Source organism: Loxodonta africana, chromosome 25 (genome assembly GCF_030014295.1).
Source record: "Loxodonta africana isolate mLoxAfr1 chromosome 25, mLoxAfr1.hap2, whole genome shotgun sequence".
In the NCBI taxonomy this organism is placed as follows: domain Eukaryota; kingdom Metazoa; phylum Chordata; class Mammalia; order Proboscidea; family Elephantidae; genus Loxodonta; species Loxodonta africana.
The window spans coordinates 26,766,969-26,784,033 of NC_087366.1; the positions used below are offsets into that span (position 1 = coordinate 26,766,969).

At 45.3% G+C, this 17,065-nt stretch overlaps 1 protein-coding gene across 1 annotated transcript in view; it reads right to left on the minus strand.

The window, feature by feature from the left end:
* Nucleotides 1–11,454, minus strand: part of PAPPA2 (pappalysin 2) — a 341,782-nt gene extending 330,328 nt beyond the window's left edge. Inside the window, exon 1 of the mRNA XM_003410880.4 lies at nt 10,050–11,454. Within this exon, the coding sequence (XP_003410928.2) occupies nt 10,050–10,950 (901 nt within the window). The 5' untranslated portion in view covers nt 10,951–11,454. The remainder of the gene's footprint in view (nt 1–10,049) is intronic.
* Between the last annotated feature and the right edge of the window lie 5,611 nt (nt 11,455–17,065).

Here is a 17,065-nt window from a genome sequence, read left to right on the forward strand (position 1 = left end):
GGCCTTTGAGAGTTCTTGAGTCAAAGTCAGCCATCAGAGGAGTCCTGTGTCTCCAAGGAACTGGTCTGCCTTTATCTCTAAAGGTAGCACCCCAAAAGGACATGTGGACTCAGTACAAATGCTGTCATGGATTTCACAGCCCAGATGCTGGAATCCTTGGTCAATGAAACCCTCAGTAGTTGGAGGTCTCTGAGGCATGTTCTCATGGCATCCACTATGATATGTATTCCCATGGCTGGGAGCAGCCCAAGGGACATGTGGCTTCAGTACAAAAGCGGTGACGGATTTCACAGCCCAGCAGCTGGAATTCTTGGTCAATGAAACCCTTAGTAGTTGGATGTCTATGAGGCATGTTCTCATGGCATCCACTGAGAGGTGTATTTCCACAGCAGCCACGGCATTTTAAGAGGAGCCCCGGGTGATTAATATGCAAATTCAAGTTTGAGAAGTAATGCTGTGGAGCAGGGGTCAGCAAATTTTTTCTGCAAAGGGCCAGACAGTAAATATTTTATGTTTTATGGGCTATGCTGTCTCTGTTGCAACTACTCAACTCTGCCATTTAGCATGGAATCAGCCATAGGCAATATATAATTGAGTGGGTGTGGCTGTGCCCCAATAAAACTTTATTTACAAAAACAGGCTTCAGGCCAGGTGTGGCCCATAGGCGATAGTGCGTGACCTTTGCTGTATAGTTGTAGGGCTTAAACATATTTTAAAAATGTAATTAAGCCCTTTCTTCTGGTTTAAAATCAGGAAAGATATGCCACAGGGTTATATCCTTTCACCATACTTATTCAATCTGTATGCTAAGCAAATAATCTGAGAAGCTGGGCTATATAAAGAAGAACATGGGATGAAGAACACCAAAGACACGATGTAATTATGAGCCCAAGAGACAGAATGGGCCACATAAACTAGAGACTACAACAGCCTGAGACCAGAAGAACTAGATGGTGCCCAGCTGTAACCGATGACTGCCCTGACAGGGAACACAACAGAGAACCCCTGAGGGAGCAGGACAGCAGTGGGATGCAGACCTCAAATTCTGGTAAAAAGACTAGACTTAGTGGTCTGACTGAGACTAGAAGGACCCTTGGGATCATGGTCCCCAGACCTTCCATTAACCCAAAATAGGAGCCATTCCCAAAGCCAACTCTTCAGACAGGGATTGGACTGGACTATGGGATAGAAAATTGTACTGGTGAAGAGTGAGCTTCTTGGCTCAAGTAGACACATGAGGCTATGTGGGCAGCTCCTGTCTGGAGGGGAGATGAGATGTCAGAGGGAGTCAGAAGCTGGCCAAATGGACATGAAAATAGAGAGTGGAGGGAAGGAGTGTACTGTCTCATTAGGAGGACAGCAACTAGGAGTATATAAAAAGGCGTATATAAATTTTTGTATGAGAGATTGACTTGATTTGTAAATTTTCACTTAAAGTACAATAAAAATTAAAAAAAAAAAGAAGAACATGGCATCAGGCTTAGAGAAAGACTCATCAAAAACCTGCAATATGCAAATGACACAACCTTGCTTACTGAAAGTGAAGAGAACTTGAAGTACTTACTGATGAAAATTAAAGACCACAGCCTTCAGTATGGATTACACCTCAACAAAAGAAACCAAAAATCCTCACAACTGGACCAATAAACAACATCATGATAAATGGAGAAAAGACTGAAGTTGTCAAGGATTTCATTTTACTTGGATCCACAATCAATGCCCATGGAAGCAGCAGTCAAGAAATCAAATGATGAAAAATTATTTAAAAAGACATCAAACAACATATTGAATCAGAGAAACATGCTGCAAAAGGCCTCTTTATAGTGTTAAAAAGCAAACATGTCACTCTGAAGACTAAGGTCCATCTGACCCAAGCCATGGTATTTTCAATCACCTCATCTGCATGTGAAAGCTGGACAGTGAATAAGGAAGACCAATGAAGAACTGATGCATTTGAATTATGGTGCTGGCAAAGAATATTGAATAAAACATGGGCTCCCAGAAGAATAAACAAATCTGTCTTGGAAGAAGTACAACCAAAATGCTCCTTAGAAGGATGGCAAGATTTCATCTTACATACTTTGGACATTTTATTAAGAGAGACCAGTCCCCGGAGGACATCATGCTTGGTAAAGTAGAGGGTCAGTGAAAAAGAGGAAGACACTCCATGAGATGAATTGGCACAGTGGCTGTAACAATGCTGTCAAACGTAGCAATGATTGTGAGGATGGCACAGGACCGGGCAATGTTTCATTCTGTTGTATCTAGGGTCGCTATGAGTCGGAACTGACCCGAGGGCACCAAACAGCAAGCCTTTTCTTCATATAGACGTAGAAGAACCGGGCTTCTCCCGTTAAGGGTAAGAGCCCTGTGCCCCAACATTTCCCCTCAGAAGCCCCTAAGACACCTCTGTAAGGCCGCAAAAGCAAAATTTGAAAGCTGCTGCCCTGGTTCCCACGAAGAATTTCAGTAAGTTCCCCTCACTGTCTTTCTTATCCCAAATGGGCATCCAGCAATCTATATTTCTACTTCATCTGTTCAACAAATATAACTCAAAGTCCAACACTGTGCTAGAGTTTCTGAGTGTGCAGTTAAGTACATGACTGCACACCAAAAGGTTGAAAGTTCAGGTTCACCCAGAGGCACCTCAGAAGAAAAGCCTGGTGATCTACTTCCAAAAAAAACAGTCACTGAAAACCCCATGGAGCACAATTCTACTCTGACACGTGTGGGGTCAGAGGTGACTTGATGGCAACTGGTAATTGGTAACACCATGCTAAATATTTTGGGATTACAAAAGTGAATCAGACATGGATTTGGCTCCTGAGGAACTTAAAGTGGATAGAAACAAAACATATACACAACTAATAAGGCAGGAATATGTACCCTAGGAAACCACATACGAAGTGCTATGGAAGCAGAAAAGTAGAGAGCATATTCACAAAGGGGGATCAGGGAAGATTCCATAGAGAGGAGAGGGGCACAGCAAAGGAGTGTGAAACTCAGAGTCACAATGGCAGTGTGTTTTAAGTCTGAAATCAGACATCTTACACTCTCCCTCCACATCACCTCTTTCTGGAGGGCCATATAGCCACATGATAAAAACTCTCCTGTATGGCAGATGCTAGCTTACCTCGGTCAGGGCATATACCTTGTTCATTCTTAAATAAATATCTCATTGTTATGGATTGATTTGTGTCCTCCCAAAAATACGTGTTGAATTCCTGGCCCTTGTACCTGTAAATGTGACCCTGTTTGGAAATAGGGTTTTTTTTTTTTGTTACGTTGATGAGGTAACAAGAGTATGGAGGTAGATACTAAACCTAATCACTTCTGAGTTATCAAAAGACTAGAATAAACACAGACACACATACGGGGGAAAACAGATGCCATGCGAGGATTGCCTACAAGCCAAGGAACTAAGACATGCTCAGGGCTACCGGAAAGGAAGGAATCAACATGGTTGAGACCAGGATTTGGACTTCTAGCCTCCAGAATTGTGAGAAAATTAAGCTTTGGTCTTTAAAGCCACCCATTTTTATTTGTGTTCCAGCAGTACTAAGTGACTAAGCCACTCAACCTTGTCTCAGTAAGCACACTTACCCAGAGATCACCCACAGGCCCTTACATCCACGGTGCTTCCATGCTGAGGGTGGATTTGCCACTACTTAGCTGCCCATCTTGATCCCGATTGGGAAGCAGAGTTATAATGTGGTAGGAAGAGGTAATTCCTCAGGCAATCCTGAGAGTGCAAAACACTATAAGAGGAGGCACCTGAGGAGGAGGGTCATGAAGAGTTCATCTTCAGAGAAACTCTGAGAAAGGTATGGACTTGGCTTCTTGTCTATCATTGAGTCCTACTGCATAAAAGGGGGATAGAACACACGACCCACCTTTTAAATTCTCTTTACATCTATGTTTATATGTCTATCTGTTTATGTGAATCTTTCTTCAGTGAGTATATTCCATATGAGTGATACTCTTCTCTTTAAGTTCATAGATTCCTTATTGGGAGAAGGGGATATTGCCAGGCACAGAGAGGTGTAATCACAGCATCTTGTGACATCTCATAACTTAGATGCTGTCATGGATTGAATAGTGTCCCACCAAAATATGTATCAGCTTGGCTAGGCCATGAGTCCCAGTATTGTGTGGTTGTTCTCCATTTTGTGATCTGATGTAATTATACTATTTGTTGTAAATCCTAATCTCTATAATGTTAATGAGTCAGGATTACAGGCAATTATGTTAATGAGGTAGAACACAATCTATACAATTAGGTTGTATCTTGAGTCAATACCTTTTGAGATATAAAAGAGATTAAGCAAGCAAGCAGAGAAGGGGCCTCCTACCACCAAGAAGGAAGAGCCAGGAGTGGAGCGTGTCCTTTGGACCCAGGGTTCCTGTGCTGGGAAACTCCTAGACCCAGGGCAAAATTGCTGACAAGGACCTTCCTCCAGAGCCAACAGAGAGAAAACACCTTCCCCTCGAGCTGGCGTCCTGAATTCAGACTTCTAGGCTCCTAAACTATGATAGAATAAATTTCTGTTTGTTAAAACCATCCATTTGTGGTATTTCTGTTATAGCAGCACTGGATAACTAAGACAGACACCATTCACAACAGAAAAGCTATCAATATGCCCTAAACAAAAGGTTTTAAACCTAAGGTCAGCAGACCTTGGCCATCAGGAAATCCAGAAAGCTCCAAACATTGTATATTATGTGCATTTATACATTTTTCTTGGGTGTGGTCATAGATCTCATCAGATCCTCAAAAGAGTTTGTGGCCCCCAAAAACCCTTAGTACCACTGCAAATTCTTTAGAAATAGCACTGCCTAAGCTAAAAAGAACGGATCATTAGAAAGAAAAAAAAAAGCAAAAACCCTTTCAAGCCTCTGATTCTACAATGTTCTCAATCTTCTTTAGAACACCTTGCGGCGGGGGGAAGCCTATTTACTACCATTCTTGTTCTACAGATTAACAAACTAAATTCCTAAGAACTTAAAGTTAATATCCCATCTCAGGAGAAATTACAGGTTAGTGGGTTAAAACCAAAGTTGAGTAGGTTAATACACTGCTCTTAGTAATAACTGTTTCCCATTGTTAATGCCTACCACGTGTCAAGCCCTGTGCCGGGTATTTTACATACATGACTTGTTTAAACATCATAACAACTCTGCAAGACATTATCTCATTTTTCAATTTGAGGAAACCAAAGCTCAGGGAAGTTCAATGAATTTCCAAAGATCGCAGCACTAATAACTGTCAGAGATGGCATCTGATTCTAGGCAGGTCTGTCTGACTCCCAAGTTCATGCCCTTCCTCCTGCAACATTGTGATAAGCTCTAAAACATCGGTCCCCAGAGAAGGAAAGCTCTTCTTCAAGTCAGGGGCAGCTTCTTAGACATCTTTGTATTCCCCACAGTGCCTTGCATGCTATACATGGCAAGGCACTCAATAAATATTTGTTGAATGAAGAAACCTGGGCTCGGGCTCTAATTCTGCCATGGACTTAGTGACTCAGTCTCCTGCAGCTTGGAGCTGCAGGTGGTTACTCAGCTGGGCAGCTTCAGGGAACATTTGAAATCAATTATGGGTGAGGAAGAACCTATTAAATTTTTTGTTTTGTGTGTGTTGAGGTTGAAGGAGAGGAAAGGAAGTTGAGAAGGAAGGGAAAGGAACAGGATGGTTTAAGGGTTGGGCACCATAGCTTTCACACCAGGATGGGACAGAAGTTGGCTTACGTCCACTACGCATTTCCAGTGGCCTGTCCAAATGGTCCCCTGACCTCGGGCTACTCCTAGGTGTCCACATATCCCTAAATTGGCAGGCCCCTGAGTAGCCACTTTATGGAGGACGCAGAAAAATCAGAGCAGTTGCATATGGTTGTATCCAGGCCTCAGTTGCCTACTTCACAGCTACAGGAATTAGGCAACCTCAGAAGGGCTAACTTGCTGGGGCCGGACACATCATCCCCCCTTACAGCCGGAGTCTCAGCACCTGAAGGTTCTGAGGCCTACGTTGTCCTCAGACCTAAATGAAAGTATCGGGCAATCCACTCTGTAGTCCAGCTTCCTATTCTGGAAGAATTTGGAAATTTGAGCTGTGGTCCCCACCGTGGGGGAAGTAGTTAACTCTAGCTGATTTTGTTTTCTTTACTAGTTTGCTACAAGTTGCTACAACCATAAAAATGCCACTTGAGCCTTTTTCACACAGGCCTTCCAAAAAAGTCTTGTATGAAGCTAACCCTGAGGGATGAATACCAAGAAAACTCTGGGACGGGGATGACTAAATACAGCCCAGAGGCCAGGGCAGGGACAGCCCTCCAATATCAGACATTATTTCCAACTACGTGGCTTCCAAAGGTGCGCCTACTTCCCTGTGCATGAAGCAACACTGCCACCTAGTGCCCTGTGTGGGAAGTATTCCCTATGGCACCACGTCTCATGGGGGGTTCTGGTACAAGGGCTGGTGTAGTTGGATTGCTTGATATCCCTGTTGAAAATAAAATTCCCCAAGTTGGGCAGATTAAGAACCTGGAAACAGTTTACATTAAGTAGGCAGAAGGTAAGGTTTGAGAACTGTTGGAAAGAATGTGCGAGCCAAGTTTTGCAGCACCATGGATTAACCCTCTGGAGTAGCAGAACTACGATAGCTGTTTAGCTCCAAGGAAAATGCTTCTATCATAGTCATCCTGCATAAGTGAAGGCCAACAATCCTAAGAACAGGTAGTAGCCAAATAAGAGCCAACGGGAGGGTAAGAGAGGGAAGTCTGGCTGATTTGCTGATAGAAGTAAGTTAGTACAAATCAGAGACCTTTACTCCAGAAGAGCTTCAACCTCCTGGTCTCAGCCGTCGGGTCCACAGGTAACTGTAAGTAGCTAAGCACTTGCACTCAGACAAGGATGCCTGAGCCCTCAAGAGCCCGGCTGCCAGAATCCTAAAGAATGAAGGTCTCATTCCCAAACTCCACCTTTCCTAGACTTTCACCCTAAGTCTGCACTGAATATTTGCTAGTGTGCATAATGCTGAAGAAAGAAACAGGATGGAAGGTGGAGAAGAGGCAGCCCTGGGTATTCCCTGTCCTGGTGGGCCCCTATCTCTCATCCTTCCTGCAGTGGGCCTAAAAAGGAAGTACATATATATATATTTGTGTGTGCTGCATATATATTCATATATATAATAGAGCACGTAGGTGGCACAGTTATCACTACTTCTTAGACATATCCAAACATCATGTGGGACTGAGCTACTGGGCTTGAAGGCTAAGGACCATAGTCTCGGGGGACATATAAGTCAATTGGCATAACACAGCTCATAAAAAGAATGTTGTACATCCTAGTTTGGTGAGCAGCATCTGGGGGCTTAAAAGCTTGTGAGTGGCCATCTAAGATACAATGATTGGTCTCTTCCCGTCTGGAGCAAAGGAGAGAGAAGGAAATCAAAGGCTCAAGGAAGCAATTCATTCACAGGATTAAATAGCCCTCAGGAACCACAGCCTCAGACCCAGAAGAACTAGATGGTGCCTGCTACCGCTGCTGGCTCTGACCAGAGACACAATAGAAGGTCCTGGTTAGAATGGGAGAAAAATGTAGAACAGAACTCAAATTCATAAAAGAGACTAGACTTACTGGACTGATAGAGGCTGGAGCAACCCCCAAGACTATCACCCTGAGACACCCTTTAAATCTAGAGCTGAAGGCATTCCCGGAGGTCATCTGTCAGCCAAATAACAATGTAAAATAAACAATAAAACTTGTGAGGAATGTTCTCCTTAGAACAATCAACTATAAGAGACCAAATGGGCAACATTTGTCTAGAAGCAAAGATGAGAAGGCAAGGATGGGCAGGAAAACTGGAGGGACAGAAATGGGGAAGGCAGGGTGGAAATGGGGAGATGGGGAGATTGCTGACACACTGCGTGTGTGGTGGGGGAAGCAACCCACGTCACGGAACAGTTTGTGTATGAATTGTTGAATGGGAATCTAATTTGCTGTGTAAACTTTCACCTAAAACACAATGAAGAGTTTTTTTTTTTTTAAGGTTTTCTGCCCAATTTTGCAGGCCTAAGGTTAATAGAGTTCAGATAGGCATTTTGGGGAAGGATCTGAGTGTGTATTTTGTGGCAAGGTTGATGGGGTGTTTGATGGCGGTGGACAGGTGGGTAAGGGAGGGAGTGCTGTAACTAGAACCAAACCATGATGCTACTTTCCTCCATGCAGAGCCTGAGACAGGAGGACTTGGAAGGGACAGAACAGAGGTCAGGTACCTTCACTGCCCTGAAACTGTCTCCCCCAGGATTGGGCTTTAGTAACTCAACGCAGTATAGTCTCTTAAACCCTCCTATATGTATTCCCACTGGGCCCTTCTCTAATTCTGTACATTCAGGGAGCTGATTTTGGGTCCCCATGTTGCTACTGCAACTGGAGGGGTAAGCAGAGTTGCAAGGCTCAGTCTAGACTGAAAGCACACAGTTTCCCTGGCAGATGGGTACTAGGAAGTGAGATTAGACAGTAAGAAGATGTCATCTGGGAAAAACTGTGAAGCTGCCAACTCCGATCAGATAATCATCTCATTATTTCAACCATTTGGCTCCAGAATAAGGATTTCCTTGCACTCTTTCTTTGTCCCCCACCTATCTTACAGCCCAGCCCCTTATCTCTTCCCTCCCCTTATCCCCTCTCCCACCAAAAATAAAATAAAGCAAAACCAGAAGACTCTAGAGTGCTCAGTGTCTGGGAATCCCAGCTTCCAAAGGAAAAATCACAGCCAAAGAGGGGGAGACAGAGTGTCCAGAAGGGATGTTCCAGCAATGCCCCATTGGAAGAGGATCCCTCAGTCCAGATTTCTTTCCCATTGGTCTGAAATCTATTCACAGGCATCCAGCAACCTGAAGTTTTTAATTTGGGGAGTGGTCAAGCAATTCGGAGCTCCAGAGTTCTATTCCTAGCCTGCCTCTGGCAAACTTCTTGTTGCCTCAGTTTCCGCATCAATGTAATGAGACTGGCCAGCATCAAAGGGTGTTGCAAATGATACAAATTAGCAAGATTAAAATGGCTCTACTATGTGCCTAGCTTTGGGTTGAGTCATAGGAAATCCAATAAGGTAATGAGATATTAAATAATGAAATATCAAGTCTAATCACCCACCCCCTGCTTGAACCAACTCCCCCAGTAAAGTTAAGAAAGACAATTACTCCTAACCCCACTCTTTTCTTCACCACAAATGCCAAGATCTGGGTATAGGGGAAAACAAATATGGGTAATGTTCCCAGACAGGTGCCTCTGGTGAAAACCAATGAGTTATACAAGGTTGCATTTTTAGGTCTCTCTTACAACAGCCAAGACTAGAAGCCCAGGATCCTGGCCACGTGTGCCTACCTTTTCCATAAAGCCCTTATGCTGGACACATAATTATTGGAACAAAGTAAAGGGAACCCCAGGACTTGGATCAGATAGTACCTTTCTGCCAAGTTCCAGGGTTGCTCGGAGCAAAGGGGGCCAGTCAGAATTTGATGGCTGTGTACCTGGCAGCCTTATGCCCTCACTGCCAGGACCAAGCTAGGCAGGACTCACTGTCCAATTCCTTGGGCTCCCATCTGTTTTGAAAGGTGCCTGGGTATCTCGTTCAGGACTATGAGAAATGGAGTAGGACACCTTTTCTCACTGACAAAGAACCAAAGAGGTCATCCCATTTAAAAAACGGCCAGGGGTTGAGCTGAAGTTCTTCTAGGTGCACACACAGCCTGCAGAGCTATATGAGATCAATACGAAGGACAACTGCTGTTATGATTAAATGATTACAGAGGCATTATTTTCAATGGCCCCTCTGAGTTGGAATCGACTCGAGGGCAGTGGGTTTATTTTCAATGGGGTCTGGAATCCTGCCTTGCAGATGAATAAAGGCCGTTGCCCCTTGCCCCCTGGCCAGTCCGTACTGGTTTCCCTGCTCTGTTCCCTTTCCCTACTTGCCCCCTATGTCTAGCCCAGTCAGAAATGGAGCCAGCCATACCCTGAAGACCACAGAAAGCCCAGGAATGGGTTATTACCTGCTATGATGGCTGGGTTGTTCTGTCCTCCCTCTGGTTTAACCCAGGCTTCCACTGTGAATGCCTCCCGGGGAATCTCAGCCAGCACTTCTGGACGCAGCAGCAGCCGCTCCAGCCTCCCTGAGAAATACAAGACAGGCAGTCCTCCTTGGGGGTGAAAGGTCTCTCCTTCCCAGTGAGGGTCATCTCTACTGTTGCGGATGCTGTCCTCCAATGCTCTGTTTCTGACCCCATGCATAAGGGGAGGCTTAGGCCAAGGGTGGAGATGCTGAGGAGAGATGTCAGAGTCTCCTTGCCCGCCCTCTGCCTGCCTCTTCACCACTAGCCGATGAAGCCTAGTCTTGGCTCGGCCCTTCCAGAAGGTGTCCAGTTTGGGTTCCTTCAGGCGTGTGAAAGTGGTGATAACGGTGTCAGCAGTGGCTGTGCTTTCCTGAGTCCCAGCCTCACCTACAGACTCCTTGAGTCCTCGATTGCCAAGATAAGTGTCATCATCTCCCAGCAGCTCCGATTGCCCAATTGGACCACCCCCTACCCACGGGGCAGCTGGATTTCCTGCTGGATTTCCTGTCAGGTCTCGGAGAACATGGCTCTCCACCTTTTCCTCAGTGTCTGCCTTACTGCGCCCTGCACTGTGGGTTCCCTGCTCACCCCCAAGATAGGGTCTCAGGTAGTTCCCAGTCCTGCTGGGGTAGACCCCAAAGAGGTGATGCTGGGGAGCAGCTCTGGGTCTTTGAACCTTGGCCCCCAGCCAACAACGTTCCCCTTCCAACAGCACCTGGTTCAGGTGCCCCCTCTGGGCCAAGGATTTCTTGTGTGTCCAGTCCAGCTTAGAGTTGGCAGGACTGAATGTCCAGCCAGCCAGAATCACCAGGCTTATTCTCAGGACCTTTAAGCTCATCATACCTCCTCCCAGCAGCTTTTACAGAATCAGAAGTCAACTTCTGGGTACCACACTGAAATGATGGGGAGAAGAGAAAGAGGCAGCTAGCAACGGATCTATAGTCACCAGGGAAACTGTTTTGTCCACAGACCAAACTTTCTCAAGCAGCCCCAGAGAGTGTCTCTTCTCACTACCTGCCTTGGATCCTCCTCTGCCAGTGTGGTTTCGGGGATCCCCTACTCTGTGGGTTTCTCTTCACCTCAAGGTGCTCCCTTAACCTCTCTTCTTGCTCTATTTTAGTACTTGCAGAATGATGTTGATTTCTCTTGGTTCCTATAAATTTCCTCCCAGAGAGCTCAGGTTTCCTTTCTTCTTCTTCTTCTTCTTCAATAGCCACTCCCCTCTCTGATACTAAAAGAGGTACACGTGAGCCTGAGCCAAATTCTCTCAAATGCACACTTACTAGCAAACGCACACCCCTAGCTACCTGGAGTCCTTAACAATAATCTTATCCTCTAATTTTCATTTCTGTCTCCTTCTTCCTGCTCTCAGAGTTATCTTCTCTCTGTAGCCCGTAACTCAAAATACATTTACCTTCAAATGAATTGCTAGAAGAACTTTTAAACAGAGGGACACAAGAACCCAAGCTTGTACTTAACTTGCTCTCTCCAGTTGTCCTCCTCAGCCAGCTCCCAACCAGCTTCCAGTCTGCCCGTGCAGGTTAGAATTTTTTCCTCAGCCTGGTTCTTGGGGTTGTTGATTGTTGAAGGTGTTTTATCCCCTTCCAACTTGTTGGTATGTTGCAAGCCTCTGTAAAGTTCTCCTTTGGGGTGCCAATCTGTTGTTCTAATAATCTTATGAGTCTGAGAGCCTTTGACTTCACGTTCTGGGAGTCTTGTAGGTCCCTGGAAAGATTGAAACGAGAGTGAGAAGAAGAGCGCACACTTCAGGGGACCTGTTCTCTCCAGTCTCTCCTCCCCTTCTCTCCCTTTCTCTCTGCCTGTAATTATCTTCTTGTTTGTTTCATTTAAAGACAATGATGATGTCAAAGCTAATAAGTTCGGTGCATCACTCCACCTACTCCCTGTCCCCTCCTTCCTCCTGAAAACCTCCCCACCTCACCGAGGCACTGGGGAGACAGCCTAGTGGGGACAGACGCTACCCTTGGTTTCCCCAGTAAACATCTCGGGCTTTCTCTTTCAGCAGCCGCAGCCTACACAATCAATAGCAAACAATCAATACTGTTTTGGAGCACTCTTTTCTGTGTGTAATCTGCCTCTCTCTCTCTCTCTCTCTCACACACACACACACACACGCACACTCACAAACCATTGTGAACAGACCTGTCCACTGCCTAATAAATCCAGACTAACTAGGCTTGCATCTCTTTCTTTCATCTTGTCACAAATCTCCTGTATTTTTTTTTCCCCATCATTTGGGACTTAAAAGAGCAATACCCCAAATTCACTTTATATTGGATATTGGGAAAAATGAGAAATCAATTATTCTGCTGTGAGAAGCATTAAGTGGGAATGCCATGAATGCATACTACCCAGATCTTCTTTTTTCTCTCTGGAGTTTCACAATCTGAAGTTACTAAAAGTCACCATATGCTGAGTGAACATATAAACAAATGAGATGCTCAAAATAAGTAATTTACAAAAATGAACAGCCAGACTCAAGAAACTATTTGTTCAATTGATTTGAAGTGAATGGATCAGATGGGGAAGCAAATAATGTGATTTCAGCTTCGGTAATAATGTTTGCCTAGATGCAGGCTATCTCTCAGTGTCTCCACCCCCTAATCACATGTGCATGTACACACACACACACACAAACACACACACACACACAAAGCATGGTGCTGAATTCTCAACACAGGTAGGGATGTTTGACCACAGGTGGGTACCAAAAAGGTAGAGAAATACATTGGAGCCTTCATTCAATAATAAGACAAATCTCTTACACTTTTAAAGCCATTGCTTGTGTTGCCCACGTATAAAACATGCAGCCCACATACTTTGGAATAAGAACATACTGTCTGTTCTGCCTTGGGTCTCCTCATCATCTTCTAAGCTCTTCTACCCCAGCTTATAACTGACTTACTTGCCTTGAATGCTGTATCCTGAGCCACCTCATCCCCAGCACACCACTGGAGCCTCAAAAGCAAGTTCCCACAGAAGAAATGAATCCAGGCACGTGGATACTGCTGCACAGATAGCCCTCTATCCTAGGCTGTCCTTTTTTTTTTTTTTTTTTTGCATTTCCCTATGTCCCTCACTTTCTGACTCAGTCTTTTTTTTGTTGTTTGTTTGAAGCAGTTCAAGTATAGATTAGGGTTAGGGGTAGGGGGAGTAGAAAAAGTCAGAGAAGACAGAAAGACAGACAAACAGAAAGACAGAAAGACAGAGGAAAGAGACTAGGAGAGAAAAGAGGGGAGGAAAAAGAGGAGCATTGGTTTAAGTAAAGGGGAGATGCTCAGGTAAGAAAAGGAGAAGTCAACTTCCCCCTCCCTCTTGCCACCCCCAGGACCCTCAGAAAAAGGTTTCATACCATTCATTTCAGGAAGGAAGGAGAACACAGCAAGGAAGAAGCATCCCGCCTTGCTTTTCTCCCCCTTTTAATGTGTAAATGGTCTTGCATCCCCTATAGGTCTCTCCTGGCTTTCTGCTGCTAATAATCCATTCATAAGGTTTCAAGAAGCCACACAAAACTCAAGCTTCCAGTTTAGTTTCTCTCTCTCCCCTTCATTCCTTTGCTCACCACTCTCCTTCAGCTCTTGGCAGTCCCAAGTTTAAAAAAAAAAAAAATGTTGAACCATTTCTGTGTTTTCCTCCTGTTGTAACTTTTGCTGTGACATCATAACCCTGCCCACCAACACCCCACCTCTCTCCCTCCTTTCCAACCCACCCCTCACCAGCCCCAGACCCCCAAAACGCCCCCCCAACACACACAGAGAAGGAGGACTCCTGTCAGTTTCAATGTGTGAAAAACACAAAGCTACTAGAAGGTGCCCCCTCCCTTCCTTCGGCCCCCCTCCTCTCCTCCCCCACCCTCCCTTACCCACCGCTCAGCCTCGGCTCTCTCAAGGCTTTTAACAATGATCCCATCTGTTTGACATGTGCGGAAAGGTGGGCTGGATTCAGATAATCCATCAAGTAAGTGGCTCAGATCAAAAACATAGCAACCCCCTCCTCAGTTCCACACACACACACAGACCCCAGAGCCAGCCAAAGTGTGAGAGGAGTCAGACTTGCACAGCACCCATCCTCGATGCCAGGGAGACAGACACCAAATATGCCAAAGGAAACCCAAAATTTCATACATCTATGCATAAATTCTGTTGCTTATTTGTTTATGCCAAACGTCCGCACCCTAAGTCCCCTGCCCTTCTCCCCCAAGCCCTGCCACTCGGCAAGTGCACAGATCTGAGAGCTGGTAGAATCTGTTTTGAAATCTCCAACAAGAGGGTTTTTCCCCCTTTTTTCACTCCTAAGCACTATCTGTGGCGATCAGACTAGAGCAGGGTTGCCAGCAAATGCAGGAGGCCCCTTCTAGGGTACAGGCTTTCAACCCAGCGAAGCTGGAGGGAATGGATTTAAGGACACACAGCAGGAGCTGGCTGAATGTATTTTATTTTGACGGGTGTAGCTGGGGGAGGAATATCATTTCTGAAATGCCCAAGGAATGAAGGGAGAGGATATGGATTTCTTAAACAGTTTTTTGCAAGAGGAGCGGTGTCTTATCCTGCAGGTAAATCTATATAAGACAAGAAACTGGAGCTGACAGATAAACAAGGACCGAGAGGGAGAGGCAGGGAGAGGGAAAGGAGGAAAGAGAGGGGGAGAAGGAGAAGAGATGGGAGATGGGGACGTGGGGAGGGGAAAGAAGGGGAGAAAGGGGGCGAGGGGAAAAGGGGCGAAAAGAAGGGAGGAGTGAGGGGAGAGAAGGGGAGAGGAAAGGAGGGGAGGAGAGGGGGGAAGGGAGGGTTGAAGAGAAAAGGAGTGAAATGGAAGGGGGAGGGGAAGGGGACGAAGGAAGAAGAGAAGAGTCTGGGAGGAGGAAGGACTGAGAAAGAAGAACAGGGAAGAGAGGAGAAAAGCATGAAGCAGAGTAAAAGAAAAAAGAGAAAGAGATGGTAAGGCTCATACAATATGGAGACCAGGAAAGCATTTAGATCCTTGCTGGTTAAACACAGAAATTGCAGAGGCAGGTGAAGAGAGAAACTATAAAATGGGGCAGAGGTTAGGCTTTGTGCACAGAAAACAAAAGACACACAGCAGAGGACTAACTCTTAGTTATCTGACGTATTTAAAAAATTGGATTACAAGGCTTCAACATTGTCTCTTTAAATAAACCCCTATTCTCTCCTGCTTCCTCCCTATACCTCTTCCTTTAGCACCCACCTCCACTTTCCTCCTTTCAGCTTCTTCCCCAGCATACTTTCCCTGAAGAATTAATAAGTAAAATTCAGGCGCTTACCCGCCGCCCAAAAACCTCACCCTGAATAGCCCCCTTCTTTGCTTCTATCAGATGGACTACCCACAGAGGGTCCTGAGTCCTCTTATCTAAAGATTGGAGCGTTTATGACTATCTGTGCTAATTTCAACTCAAATTATACTATGCCTCCTTTAAAGCACAGGCCGCCAAAGCTGTTTTGCTTGTATTTGCTGCCATAATGGGGCTGGTCAGTTTCCATTAGCATTGTCATCATTATTAGTAAGAGTCTTTGAGCAAAGGGAGGAGCCAGCCCCCATGTTGGCGTCCACCTGCAGTATAGAGCATTAGCGGAGAAAGAGAGAGACCCCTTAATATGGTCACTGCTTCTCTCTGACTTTCTGATTCCAAAATCTGATCCCTAGAGGGAAAAGCTCATCTGGGAGCCAGCCAGTGTAGTAATAAAAGCCTCCCAGAACACAACCAAACACAGTATCTATATATAGGAGCCGGATCTGTTTTAGCTACTTGCAGTCTAAAATGACACCCGGAAACAAACATTTCAGCAATATGTTTATAGGAATCTTATTCAGCGAGTGCTGGGAAGAATGAGTTTCTCTGAAGGATTTCACTCAAAGGCTTGAGTTGTTGCTTTCTGCTTCAGTGCACAGAGCTGGGAGTCAGTGGCTCTACCATTCGTGGGGTAACCTGAGATTCTTTCTGGGGGGCCTACTACAGCCCCCTTTTCCATGGGTGAAGAAACAAAGGTGAAATCACACAATTAATGCCAGGGCCAGATATAGCACCCAGGTCTCTTGAATCTCGATCCAGTTTTTTTCCTCCTCTGGCTACGCACTGAAGCTTCACCTGTCTGTGGGGCTGGAGTCACACATCTATACCTAAAAAAAAAATCAAACCAAACCCATTGCCATTGAGTCAACTCCAACTCATAGTGACCCTATAGGACAGAGTAGAACTGCCCCATGGGGTTTTCAATGCTGCTACGTTTAGGAGAGCAAACTGCCACATCTTTCTGTTACCGCAATTTCACGGATCAGAGCCACCTGCCTCAGATAGCCAATTCCTGAGACTGGGTGAGGTGAGTAGCATGAGCTTTAATGTGCATCAATACATAGGAGACAGAGGGGAATGATCTCCTCCAAAGCCTGTCTCCCCCAAATGGAGACTGGCTCAAAGATTTATAGGGCAAAATCACTGGTTTCAGGAACTTGTAGAATGTCATTCTCTCCTGGGGTGGTTTCTGTGATCATGGTCCCAAGGTATCATCTCATCTGCCCAAGGGATGACTGGTCTCTTGGGGTGATTTCGGTGGTCATAAGACTTTCTTAGATCATATCATTTGTTTTTACAATCTGAAAAGGACATTAGTCCTTAGTAAAATTTCAACAAGGAGAAAGGAACTGAGCAGTCAAGAATAAGTTTAGAAGAGAGAAAAATGGCATAGGTCCTGTCTAGGTCATGGCCGAGCAGCCTGTTCCAATCCCCCCTTTTTGTTGTGAGTTTCTCAGTCTTGGGAAACAGGGCTTTGAGTCTCTGTATCTGCTTCCTGCTGGATGGGGGCACAGAGCCCTAAAGGTTAAAGTTATGGAACTCTTGTGTTGTCTGAGCTAAAATATTATAACTCTCGTGTATCTATATTGGCCCTTTATTGGACTGTTGTCTCTGCCATCCATGGGGG